The 14,373-nt window shown below is 40.9% G+C and overlaps 1 protein-coding gene across 2 annotated transcripts in view; it reads left to right on the forward strand.

Annotated features, from left to right (window-relative positions):
- Nucleotides 1-14,373, forward strand: part of grik4 (glutamate receptor, ionotropic, kainate 4) — a 408,097-nt gene that overhangs the window by 265,572 nt on the left and 128,152 nt on the right. For both annotated transcript variants that reach the window (XM_061782686.1, XM_061782687.1), the window contains one exon: nt 12,932-13,097. In XM_061782686.1, coding sequence (XP_061638670.1) covers nt 12,932-13,097 — 166 coding nt within the window. The remainder of the gene's footprint in view (nt 1-12,931; nt 13,098-14,373) is intronic.

The following is a 14,373-nucleotide window of genomic DNA, read 5'->3' on the forward strand; positions in this document are numbered from 1 at the left end:
GATCTCATGGTCAATGTTCCACTTTCCTAAAAGGCACCATGGGAGCCGCAGCACACTTCATCTCTATGACTAGGCTGCTTCTTCTACGGCTACTGGGACCTGAAACAGGCTCATTACTTCCACAAATTGAGGTCTTCTTGCCTGGACTGACGCCAAGATGAGTTGGTTGCTAGGGCGGAGTTGCTACAGCTATGTTGCGCCTTCCTTTCTCTTCCGTTAATTTTTTTTAGTCAGCGTTATCTGAATTCCAACAGCTGATCATATAAATATCTCATAAACTGTTTAATGTGAAAGGGTTTCAGGGAGATCTACCACATGCAAATTCTCATTTCCTGCTGCCCTGCAGAACCATCCCTATCAGCTTAATAAGCCGCACATGCTAAAAAACAGTTGCCAACAAAATAGCCATATAATTTTGAATTTGCAATAGATTACATTGTCAAGATGGGGTTCAATTCCTATCTCTTAAGGAACAATCGACATCATCGCCGCAAAAGACACAATTATTAGACTTTCTGAACCATAATAAGTACAGAAATGTTCCGAAGCTATTAAATTCAATTGTCAGTGGTATAAATTCTGAATATTTGAATGTACCCCTCTACCCTCTAGTGACAAGCCATTATATCTGTAAAGGTACAGTGGAACCTCAATTTAACGGACTAATAGGGTGGAGGGGGTCTACTGTTAAAGGCGTTAATTTGAAGCACTTTTTTTTTTCTTGACCTGAAAACACACAGTACAGTACAAAATGATTATTATTATTTCCATATATTTATTATTAATATATGTAAGTTTACGTAAGGGTAACTTTAAACAAGAAGGTACCTTTGTTGTGCCACGGTGGCCAGTCGCCATGACTTTCATGAGCCGCAAGGATCATCCGCTTCCTCTTCTCACCTCCGTTGGATGCCATAGTGAACGGCTTGACAGAAAACTGTATACTGGACCATAAGTAAACAACTGTGACTATTCCCGGTAATATAGTGACCAGTCTGCCTGTTGATTGCGCCAATAAAAATTCATCCATTCTCTGTACCGCTGATCCTGCGCCAGTAAACAACAGCAACCAATTCTGGAACTAACTAATTTTGTCCATTGCAAGGGGGCGTTTTGAGTTCCAACCGGACACAACCATTCTGTCTGGGAATCTTCTTTTTATTTCAGGTCTGTTAAATCGAGGTTCCACTGTACACTGATTTAATCCTTTCACACTAACTATGGAATTCGTTTCTGTAATCCAGCGTATTTTATGTGGAAATTTGTGTTTCCTCCCTGGTTTTGTTTCTTCGCACAGCGGTACTAAATGCAAGTCCTTTTCACACCGTGAAAGAAGACGTTTGACACACTAACTGTTTGCTCACTAAGCTGAAGACATTCAGGAAGTCAATGGTCTCAACCGTTTTCATACTACCTCTTTATATATTACCATTCATTCCATGGAAGGTTAATTTTGATTTGTAATCGGGTTGTGATGGGATCATGTATGTTCTCATCGCTACCGAATAACACCAACCTTCATTTGGCACTGTATGATTGTTGATTGCCGAGTTCACACCAAACAAAGACTTATTTAAATGGCCTTAAAGGATCTACAGTGACAGTATTTGTACTACTTAGTAGTGCTAAAATTTCATGAAAGATATGCCTTGTAGTTGAAACCAGCATGTATAGTATAGTATAGTATAGTACAGTAGATAGTATAAGATGTTTCTGTGAAGTAAGCGGACTTACTTAACCGTGTGGTACCTGGCCAACTCAACTTCAGTTCCTGACATGACTCACTAGGCCATGCTTCTTAAGGACACACATCCAACAAGTGACTAATTTTAATTATCCATCCATCCATCCATTTTCTGAGCCGCTTCTCCTCACTAGGGTCGCGGGCGTGCTGGAGCCTATCCCAGCTAACATCGGGCAGGAGGTGGGGTACACCCTGAAGTGGTTGCCAGCCAATCGCGGGGCACATACAAACAAACAAACGTTCGCACTCACATTCACACTTAAGGGCAATTTAGACTGTGCCAATTTTAATTATAATGTAATAATTTAATTTCAATTTATTTCACTGCAATTGGCTGGCAAGCAGTTCAGGGTGTACCCCGCCTCCTGCCCGATGTTAGCTGGGATAGGCTCCAGCACGCCTGCGACCCTAGTGAGGATAAGCGGTACAGAAAATGGATTGATGGATTTATTTCAATGGGTAAAATTTTTTTTTGTTACCATTTAGCGACAAGTGTTTGCAATGTGTGTAATGTAAACCAAACCTTTTGAACAAGAGTGTCGCTAAATTGTGTGAATGTTCCCACTGCCGCGCCTGACATATTTGATGACCCGTAAAAAGTGTTGTGATGAAGAGCTTTAGCTCTCCTGCCACTTGGGGGTTCAAACCAGCAGATGTACTTCCGCATTAAGGCTCTGCTCTCCATATGGCTCGCTCACCCAGTTGCACTGCCTCCATATCAGGCTCCACTTGGGTTCACAGCAGACAGGTAGCAGAAAGCTTGCACACTTGACTGCATAGCAGGGAAATAAACCCTGCTCAGTAACTTGTGTTTCCTGGCCAAATTTTAATGTACTGGTATTTGAATATGACTAGAAATGTTCCGCGGAAAAGCAGTTATTAGCATGAGTAGAACTAGGATGGCACTCAGTGGAGCACAGACCTCTGCCAAGGCCGAGCAATCCTTAACATGCCAGCCTGTCTGAATGTAAGGGCACTTTAGCCCCTGAAAGTGCAGCTCCATCTGCTGGGTCTGGTTGGTCATTGCCTCTTTTAAGCCCCAATGCAAGTGGACTGTAACCACACATTTGTTGTATTGATTATAATGCTTTAAGTGAAAATTTAAATGACATACTTTTGTTGCACACCACACAGAGAAATGGAGGAATAAATTATTATACTCACTTCCAGAGGGTCCTTCGGTTTATGACAGCCCCACCGTCGCAGTTTCGAGGTTTTGAATGATGTGCAATGAACTAGTTTTTGCAGTTGGCTGAGAGTACATACCTTTGCCTAACACACACATGGAAATCCAGAACAACACCTCAACCAAAGATTAACAATCCTAAATCTGTCCCTCAGATTTGATTGATAGAAATTTATTTTAAATGCATAGCCATTGCTGGGACCTGGTGTAAATGTAGCCTAACAAAGGGTCATCAAACAATACATATAAGCCTAGTTCTTGGTGGAGGTAATTATGTAAGTCAGCGGATATGACATCACTGGCTCAGTAGTCTAAGGATGCCAGCTCTCTTTTAGGTCATGCTAGCAAATCAGAGGGCAACGTTGTCAATAATGAATGCAAGCATATTGTGTTTGTTGCTGAACAAAGGTGCATCCTCTTCCCTGGTGTTTACGGTGCGTTCTAGAGCGTGTTCTTTCGCTCCTGTGAGAGCATCCTCATTAAACGGCTGTCAAGCTGCTGTCTGCAGACCTGCCATCCCTTCTGTCACACTGCAGGGAACACACGTGCATACATACAGACAAGAGCACATGCATACTGTATCTACAACCTCAATTCCAATGAAATTGGGAGGTTGTGTTAAACATAAATAAAAACAGAATACAATGATTTGCAAATCATGTTCGACCTATATTTAATTTAATACACTACAAAGAGAAGATATTTAATGTTCAAACTGATAAACTTTATTGTTTTTAGCAAATAATCATTAACTTAGAATTTTATGGCTGCAACACGTTCCAAAAAAGCTGGGACAGGGTCATGTTTACCACTGTGTTACATCACCTTTTCTTTTAACAACATTCAATAAACGTTTGGGAACTGAGGACAACTAATTGTTGAAGCTTTGAAGGTGGAATTCTTTCCCATTCTTGCTTGATGTACAGCTTCATCTGTTCAACAGTCTGGGGTCTCCGTTGTCGTATTTTACGCTTGCGCTACACATTTTCAATGGGAGACAGGTCTGGACTGCAGGCAGGCCAGTCTAGTACCTGCACTCTTTTACTACGAAGCCATGCTGTTGTAACACGTGCAGAATGTGGTTTGGCATTGTCTTGCAGAAATAAGCAGGGGCGTCCATGAAAAAGACGCTGCTTGGATGGCAGCATATGTTTCTCCAAAACCTGTATGTACCTTTCAGCATTAGTGGTGCCTTCACAGATGTGTAAGTTACCCATGCCGTTGGCACTAACACAGCCCCATACAATCACAGATGCTGGCTTTTGAACTTTGTGTCCATAACAGTCCGGATGGTTCTTTTCCTCTTTGGCCCAGAGGACACGACGTCCACAATTTCCAAAAACAATTTGAAATGTGGACTCGTCGGACCATAGAACACTTTTCCACTTTGCATCAGTCCATCTTAGATGAGCTCGACCCAGAGAAGCCGGCGGCGTTTCTGGGTGTTGTTGATGAATGACTTTTGCTTTCCATAGTAGAGTTTCAAGTTGTACTTACGGATGTAGCGCCGAACTGTATTTACTGACATTGGTTTTCTGAAGTGTTCCTGAGCCCATGTGGTGATATCCTTTACACATTGAGGTCAGTTTTTGATGCAGTGCCGCCTGAGGGATCAAAGGTCACGGGCATTCAATGTTGGTTTTCGGCCTTGCCGCTTGCATGCAGTGATTTCTCCAGATTCTCTGAACCTTTTGGTGATATTATGGAGCGTAGATGATGAAATCCCTAAATTCCCTGCAATTGTACGTTGAGGAACATTGTCCTTAAACTGTTCGACTATTTTCTCGCGCACTTGTTCACAAAGAGGTGAACCTCGCCCCATCTTTGCATGTGAATGTATACCCACCTGTTCCCAATTAACCTGTTCACTTGTGGGATGTTCCAAACAGGTGTTTGATGAGCATTCCTCAACTTTCTCAGTCTTTTTTGCCAACTTTCCCACCTTTTTTGGAACGTGTTGCAGCCATAAAATTCAAAGTTAATGATTATTTTCTAAAACAATACAGTTCATCAGTTTTAACATTAAATATCTTGTCTTTGTAGTATATTCAATTAAATATAGGATGAGCATTACTTGCAAATCATTGTATTTTTTTATTTTTTTTTCATTTTTATTTGTTTAACACAATGTCCCAACTTTATTGGAATTGGGGTTGTACAAATCCAAGATAGAATGAGCAGAGACGCATAAGCACGAATGCTGAATCCTTGCCCTGTATGAATAGGGCCAATCCTCAAGCAACACTTACACACATGGACAAAATTGTTGCCACTAATACAAACCTACTGTATGTTAAAGAAGAACATGGACTCAAAATCGTCAAATGAAGACTTCTATTTACAATATTATTAAATGAGGTGCCAAGGTTCAAAACGAGAAGAGGATAAACCGCATTACATCTTCAACACAGCCAAATTGTCATTAGGTTATAGTACTTAATGGGGGGGGGGGGGGGGGGGAACATTGACTGTGTAAACATATCTACAAATGATGGTAGTTATCAGCGTTTGATACATCTGCGGAAAAAAACATGGCGGCACAGAAAAACTTCAATAATACAAGAACTAAATACCATAAATTATATATTTATTTATGTTTATTTTAAGACCAAATGCTGTATCTTATTGCAAGTAGACATTTTGGAGCTTTTTCAAAGAAGAATGCACTTTATAATCCAGCAATCCAAACCTGCAGAGGACTGTTGGGGCCACAATGAAAAGAAAAACAAATCATATCATCAATCAGATCATATATCACAGGAACTCCAACATCAGTTTGATATGATTATACACAAAAAAATACATTCCAAAATACATACCAAACCTTAGTGTAATGAACAAAAACACCCACATACTGTATTTTCCATTGATACAGCAAACTGTTTCTGTGACAGATCAGCATTCCTGCCGAGCTTTTACTGTGAACTAAAGTGCATAATGTCCTTGACGTTTATTTTGTCTGTGGTCTGTATAAAAAAAAAATTAAAATACACGGAACAAATTGACATGCAAATTGTCCACTTTTACAACATTCTTCCACTTTTACAACATTATTCATTATTATTACCATCACAGGATGTCTTTTTTCCCTCTTGGCAATTTGTCTTGTTGGAACCTCTCTTGCTCATTCACATCTGACAATCTAGCTGTTGGCTTCTCGTCTCGGCTTTCCTTCCCCCTTCATCCACACCTTCATCGTTGCCTCATCATCCACTCAGTCAGCTTACAAACATCTATAATTGTCATCAGCAGCAGTCAACGCTGCATTTCATTGGAGTAATGCCACCTGAAAGTGCAGGCTACCTTTGGGCCTCTGAAAATATTAGATATTTTCTCCCCCCTCACAATTTCTAGATGCAATTAATCCTCCTCCCTTGGCAATAATGACTCTGAGCAGATGCTTAAATAATAATATGATATGCTTCAATCTAATTTTCAAACAGCAAATTTTGACTTTTTGATATTTGTTTTGTACCTCACTGAAAATAGTATGTGATCACTATTTTTGAAAGGCAACCTTTATTCGGCCCCTTAAAAACAGGGTGAGGGAAAATATTCAGTTCATTTACATTCAAGAGATCTAAATATATCTATATACAGTATATTCACATATTCTATAATTTAAAAAGTAATTAGTAGAAATGGATCCTTGAAATCAATGGAATAGATAACTGACCTCAAGGTCTTGGTATTACCATTGATAATAGGATATAGTGGTACCTCAATTTTATTTTTGGCTTTTTTCCCAGTGAGCTCAATTATACAGTATTCGCAATCATTTGTTCTGGAGTACAAAACTCCCGCAACTCTAAAACCTTTTTAACTGTACATCTTAAGCAATATCCATCCATCCATTTTCTGAGCCGCTTCTCCTCACTAGGGTCGCGGGCTGCTGGAGCCTATCCTAGCTATCTTCAGGCGGGAGGCGGGGTACACCCTAAACTGGTCGCCAGCCAATCGCAGGGCACATAGAAACAAACAACCATTCGCACACACATTCACTCCTATGGGCAATTTAGAGTCTTCAATCAACCTACCACGCATGTTTTTGGGATGTGGGAGGAAACCGTAGTGCCCGGAGAAAACCCACCCAAGCACGGGGAGAACATGCAAACTCCACACAGGCGGGGCCGGGATTTGAACCCCGGTCCCCAGAACTGTGAGGCAGATGTGATAACCAGTCGACTACCGTGCCGGCTGTTAAGCAATATTTAAACATTATTTTCATACTAGTATGATCAAAAGTAAGATGTTACAAACATAAAACACTCTTTTAACACTCTCGTAATTTAAATGACAAATGAGGGTAAGGGTAATTCCGTCATGTTAGTAATGCACCTCACATTTGATGTTACTTTACCTCAACCTGTATTGTAAAACACTACACTCACATATAAACTCTACCTTTCGATCATACAGTAAGTGACATAAGTGACAAGTGGCTTGACACTGGCGCATGGTGCAGGGTAGGGGGTCTTAACAGATCTTTTCTTGTTGTAAATTATCGGCTGTTACATCTGGGAAGGCAGTTGGTAGGGGGTAAGGGAAAGGCATATTTACATAAACACACAAAATACTAAAGGCCTTTAGCCCATATATTGATCGGCTAAGGTTTAGCCCATTAATAAAAATGTATCATATGATTATGATTAATCTACATTATGAGTCATATTAAGAAATCCCTATGTTGAGGATAAAATAGCTCCCTTACTCTTCTTACCATTGCATGCTTCCTTGCAATCTGAACTGAAGCTTCTTGTGGTGTTTTAGAAGCATCCCAACTCAGACATGACATGGGAATGATTTTCCTGTTTTTACTGTTCAGATTAACCGACCAATACGATTGAATTACACGAGCTGTTGGTTGCAGATAAGAAGTGTGGCAGGTGCCTCAAATGCGGTTGACAACTTGATGGTCTTAATATGGGACATTGATTAACTGTCTTTGGAACACCTCTGAGTCAAAACATTAGACGGCTCCTGTTACTGTCGGTAATCAATTCAGAGTATTGCTTCTATTGCTAACCTGAGCGGGCGATTTGTTAAGGTGGTAGCCTACAATTTCTCGATCAATGCTAACCTGATTGATAAATATTTTTCCATCTGTCCATTTTCTAAAGTGCTTTTCCTTGTAAGGGTCGTTCGTGTCTGAGCTAAAACCTATTCCTTCTGATTTTGGGCACGAACCGGGGTATAGCCTGGACTGGTCGCCATCCTATGAATGTAAATGGGATAGGTGTTAAAGCGCTCTACATTCAGCCCAAATCTTCTTGGTTTATTCAGTCAACAGCACCTCAGCGTGTTGGAGCAAAGTCTATTTTCCCTTAATTGCTTCAAGGAACAATTAATCAGCAATCAATTCCACACAATTGACCAAATTCTTAACAGACAATTAATCTTTTCTGTGCCCAGCCCCAGTAGAAAGTATTTTTTTCAGTAACCGGGGTAATACCAGGACAAAATTCAGATTAGAAAGACGAGTAAGCAGTGGAATATAGAACGGAATGAGCTTGGGTACATAGAGAAATGAGAAAAGGGGAGTGAGAAGTCGGACAAATCAAATTGGAACAATCAAAGATCCTCCCAATGCGGGGCTCAGTTCCCTGCGTGCTGTACAACTATTATCCAGGTTCAGGGCTCCTTATTACCCAGGTTTGAGTGTTCCATTGGGGGCTGTCAGTACTGGCTGCACCTCCATCCATCCAGACACCCAGGGACTCCATTACACAACAATGGGCAAGGATTGAAAACCAATCAAGGGAATATGGGGACGAAGAGGAAGGCAATGTATGGGTATTGAGAAGAGCACAGACAGGCAATCTGCTGTGATGAAGAGGCTCCCTTCCCTGTTGCTCTTTTCAGACCGGGCATGTCCTCCAGTATCCCCTTCAAGCCCCACTGGGCTCCACCATAATGCCTGGCCAACTGACTGACCCCACACCTGTTACTCGCTATCAACCCATTTCCCTTTCAGGCCCCACAGCCAACCTTGTTCGTGACGATCTGTTCACATCATCACATTGAAGCAGACACTAATTTCATTCAGGGGAAATAGATAAAAGCTGGGTTTGAATTGTGGTACAACATTAGTTAGTGTTTTTCTGAGTTTAAGCTTAGGAACAACCAGTCTGAGTTTGTTGTTGTGAAGAGGAAACATTGAAGGTCCACTGCCTCTTAGAGTAGAACCTCCTGGATAAAACTGTTGCCATACTTTATTAAAACTTGTAATAACTTTGCAGTTTCTTACGTCAAGCCCTCTTAACATTTATCAGATAGACTGAATATATCTTACAGCTAGAGTGTCTGTAATTTAGCTTTGGTTAGTAAAAATAACATTTCAGATATTCATAACTCTAGTTTTCCTATCCACAACTGGAATTTCAGATATCTGCAACGTCATTTCGTCAAGGACAAATTATGTTACTTTTATCATTAATGTGTATGGGGTTTTTTATTACAGATATCTACAATTCAGTTGTAAGTATCCATGATGTGAATTATTTATCTGCAACAGAATTGTAGATATTTGTAACTCCAGTTTGCGTTGAATTCCAGTTCAAGATATCTTTAATTCCCTATCATTCAAAATATCTGCATGCTCCATTTCATATTTTAAATCAAGTTTTAACAGGATGAAATGACACTGTTGATATTTTGAACTGGAACGATGACTAGTCAAAATGGTGTTGCATATATCTCAAACCGGAGTTTCAGATACCTACAATTCAGTTGCAGATATATGTAATTCAGTAGCGGATATCTGCAACTCAATGGTAGATATCTAAAATGAGAAACTCCATACACCTGAATAGCAAAAGTGATGTTATTTGTCCTTGGCAAAATTACTTTGCAGATATCTGTAATTCAGTTTTGACTTCGCAAACCTATAAATGACAAATATCTCTATCTACAGATATCCATCCATCCATCCATCCATCCATTTTCTGAGCCGCTTCTCCTCACTAGGGTCGCGGGCGTGCTGGAGCCAATCCCAGGTGTCATCGGGCAGGAGGCGGGGTACACCCTGAACTGGTTGCCAGCCAATCGCAGGGCACATACAAACAAACAACCATTCGCACTCACAGTCACACCTACGGGCAATTTAGAGTCTCCAATTCATGCATGTTTTTGGGATGTGGGAGGAAACCGGAGTGCCCGGAGAAAACCCACGCAGGCACGGGGAGAACATGCAAACTCCACACAGGCGGAGCCGGGGATTGAACCCGGGTCCTCAGAACTGTGAGGCTGGCACCCTAACCAGTCGTCCACCGTGCTGCCATCTACAGATATCTTGAATGAAAATTCCAGCTATTCAAAATGCAATCACGATTACTCAGAAAGACATTGTTGATATCTGCAATGTTAATTTAGAATATAAAACAGTCAAACTTAGCTTTTAAATGTTGAATCCATTTGCCATAGTTTCAACAGTCTGATATTATGGTTTGAAAGCAGTTTTTCGCTGAGAATTCAGCATTGCGTGACCTGAGAGGCGTTCATTGTTGGAGATTCCACTTGCGCCTACAGTATCTGTTCACTGGCAGTAGTAATTAGCCTGTGTCACACAGCCCCTTTAGTACAGTTGGGGTTGTTGGGGTTTAATTGCAAGCCACAAGGGAATACACATATTTTTAATACTACAAATCAACACCGGAAGAACAAGGTAATCAATCTGAAGATTGCATGCCCCTCTGAAGTGGACCGGAGGAGTGTATTTATTGATTCTAACGGAGGGCTTGGCTGACTTTCCCTTACTTACCCTCTGTGTCTAATTTCTTATGACATCGGAAAAGCAGAACAGATATTCTTCTAATTATATAATAGAATATAATTTTTTTCTGATTACTCAGGAAGCCAGGCTTTCAGCCAGGGTTTTGGCCACAATAAGCAACCACAAAATCTGCTAGCCTGTTATATATTAAAAAATAATCCATAAGCAGAATGGTGGGACCTTCTAATTTGCACTGATAAACAAGTGAATGATGACACTGATGTTTCAACCTCATAAGCAGATCATCGATGTTAATGTCCCATAAAGAGTCATTGTTATACAGCAGTTATAAAATATGTGCCGCTATTTTTGATGTCATCACCTGAAATCAAACTGCACCATAGAGTCTTGTTAGCAAATGTTTTAAAACAGTGGCTGAGGAGGCGTTCAAATGAATTCTCCTCTAACAATACCTTGTTCATGTTGGGTGATATGAAAACAAATTCTTTGATCCAGACAGAAATTTTAGTATCTTAGTCACTCAGTAAAGATGTGTGCTCTGAGTATGCATCTGTAACTGCACAGACCCCTGTCTTGTCTTTGACTCACATAGCATAAACTTGCGCGCACACGCAATCTTCCTGTCTAATGACATCCTGCTTTTTAGCTTTTCCATTTTACGTTTTGGCAATTTTGCGCATGTTTTCTAACACGACGTGGTGGAGAGTTTCATGTCAAAGGGTGTCAGAAATGAGACGTGAGCTTCAGCTGTGATTTGACCCGAGTTCAAATTTGGGTCGCGAGTACTGAACCTCAGACTTTTCTTAGAAATGGGATTGTCAGCTGTGATTTCAAGAATTTAGGTGATTACTCCTCAGACATCCCACACCAATGGTATCAGACGCTTATTGGTTGGTTCCTCATCAGGCTTCTGTCAAGAAAGGTGTCAGAAGCGAGATAGTCAGCTGTGAGTTTAAACCGGTTGAAATAAAGGTTAAAGGTAGTACTCCTCAGACAACTGTCAGATAATGTCAGAAATGTGATGTGGCGCATATGATTCCCTCGGACCTCTCTGACAAGTTGTCAGAAGTGGGATGGCTAGCCCTGATTTGACCCGGTTCAAATCCTGGTTGAGGGTACTGCTCATCAGCTTTCTGTGAAGAATGGTGCCAGAATTGGAATAGTCAGCCGTGATTTGAAGCTGGTTGAAATAAAGGTTGTGGGTACTACTCCTCAGAGAACTGTTAGATAGTCAGAAATGGTGATGGTCGGCTGAGGACAAATATTCTCAAACACTTGGATTAGGTGATCGCTCTGCACAAGACCCCAAAAATGATGATGATGAAATAACCTGGATCTTTGCTCAAATACGAGTTTAGCAGTGTAATAGGGGGCGCTAAGGCGCCGCCCTACCATGCCCATTACTCTCTTTGAAGACAAAAAAATAAAAAAAATACAAATATTGATAGCAAAATAAAACTATTTCAAAATATGTGTTTATCTGTTTTTAGATGATCAGGATAAACAATATACTGTATGTCTAATGATGAGTAAAGTTCTTTCTCTCGTGTGTTTTCTGATTAGTGACGCACTTCCGGTCTGGGGCGCACATACTTTGTCTTTACCCATAGACTCTTGTTAAAGGTTTTCCATGCAGATTAGCTCCCCTTCAACAGATAGCGCTAAGTCGGGGTGCAAAATAACAGCACCCGAGCTGTCTGACTTCATTTGACCTTGTTAGGGATCTATGCACGCAGCATGTTGATGATTCAGTAAAAAAAAAAAGGTCAACTTTCGGTCAAGTCACGTAACGTTCACTCGCTGTCTGCTGGAGTTACTCCAGGTATTTATTTAGTTTTACATCTCATTGTACGTCTGCAACTTTGAAGGTAGGTTTGGTAACATTAGGTGCAAGTGAAACACACAAGTTTTATTTAGTTTTATGTTTCATTAAGTTGACCGTATGCCAGCCCGCGGTGCTCAGCCCTCAAGCTCTGACAGCCTTAAAATTCACGTTGGCGACCACACTGTCTGCCTAGGCATTTGGCCTAGCAGTTACCGCTACTTGATTATAAAGCCGGTGAGGTCTCTGGTGTGGATTTGAAACTCGTTCAGGACCTCCCTGGAGAATAATCCCGCCCCGCCCCCCCCCCCCCCCCACATCCCAGAGAAAAAAACACCAGTCGCCACATGGTTCAGGGTAAACCTCCTCAGACTTCCTTGACTAAATGGTCTATGGTAATAACTTGCCATACATTGTACTACTACTGACGTCCTTGTCTCTGTGCAGGTGCCCTACGTAAAGGTGGCTCCGGAAGACATTTTAAAGGTCCAGTTCCTCCGTTTCACCACTCTGGACCTGAGGCCAACCAACATGGATGTCAGTCTGGCTGTAGCGAGCCTTCTCACCTTCTTTAACAGCACCACCGCCTGCCTCATCTGTGCACAGGCCGACTGTGAGTACAGACTAAACACACTCAGGGTACACGCATGGAGCCCTTGTTCGTACGCCTCCATCCCTACACCTGCCGACAAAGTGCAAACAGTGTTTTATGTGTTTTCCTTTAAGATGTGTTGACACACTAAGCTATCTTGGATGCACAACAACTGTGTTCCTGTAGCAGATGCAGCACTATAAAAATCTCACCCTCTGACACACTGTCTGAAGCAGCTGCTGCAATTCGCAGAGCGTGCTTGATGCCAACATCCCAAAATAAACAGTCGGCACTCCATAATCATCTTGAAATCCAAATTAAATATAGCTTGTTGATGCATAGTCCCAAAACACTACCTGATAAATATCAAGCTTTGACAGATGAAAGAAAGAAAAAGAGAGCACATTTTGCAGTTGAGGCCAGCATTGATCTCGCCAACTCCTTGTCAAAGGCACTCGTTAGATTCCAAAGATACTAAACCGAATGACCTCAAAAAAGCCTCTCAATCCCCTTGGGGCACATTTATTTTTTGTAAATAGAAAGGAAGATTAAATCAAGGCCTGTTCCCACCCTCTTGTAGTCTAGCGAGGAGTAATTACAACTCGCCAGACAAAGGCACGGTGATTGTGAGTGGCACCAGCTAACCTTTTTTCTTTTGTTTCACAGTCAGCTTTACACCTTCAGGAACAGAAATACATTCACCAGATATCAAAAGGCACACAGATAGGATTGAGACACTTTGAGCCACCTAGCTTCATCTCAATGTGCACTCCTTCAGCGTCCAATGTCTTGCGCTGAATGGTGGCTCAGAGAACTCTACTCAACTCGTTTGGGTTTGTACGACTATTATACTGCCCTACATCTGCCAAGTGGGCACACCAGAAGTAGCAGCACAATGAATTGAATTGAAATATTAAATCATTACGCACAAAGTGTTTAATTATGTACTGTACATTCAATTTAATTGTTATTACTCTTTGTTTTTATGAAGTACAATATTATAGAGTACCGTTTTCCTTGCTAAAAAGTCATTAGAAAAACATTGGTGTTTTGGGGGGAGGATGGAACAGATTAATGGCTTTTTTAATTCATTTCAATAAGGAAAATGAGTGGTTTGAACAATTTAAACTTGTATCTCAAGTCACCATTGTACATATATTTTTTATTTATATTTACAAGTCTATGCACAGTTTTCTGATGCACATAAAACAATCCTGGGTGAATATTTTCTCCAAATGTCTTAATGTTTTGAATTTCTCTGTATGCTGTATATAAAAAAATCCAAATCTATTGAGGA

This window comes from Phyllopteryx taeniolatus, chromosome 8 (genome assembly GCF_024500385.1).
Source record: "Phyllopteryx taeniolatus isolate TA_2022b chromosome 8, UOR_Ptae_1.2, whole genome shotgun sequence".
Lineage (NCBI taxonomy): Eukaryota > Metazoa > Chordata > Actinopteri > Syngnathiformes > Syngnathidae > Phyllopteryx > Phyllopteryx taeniolatus.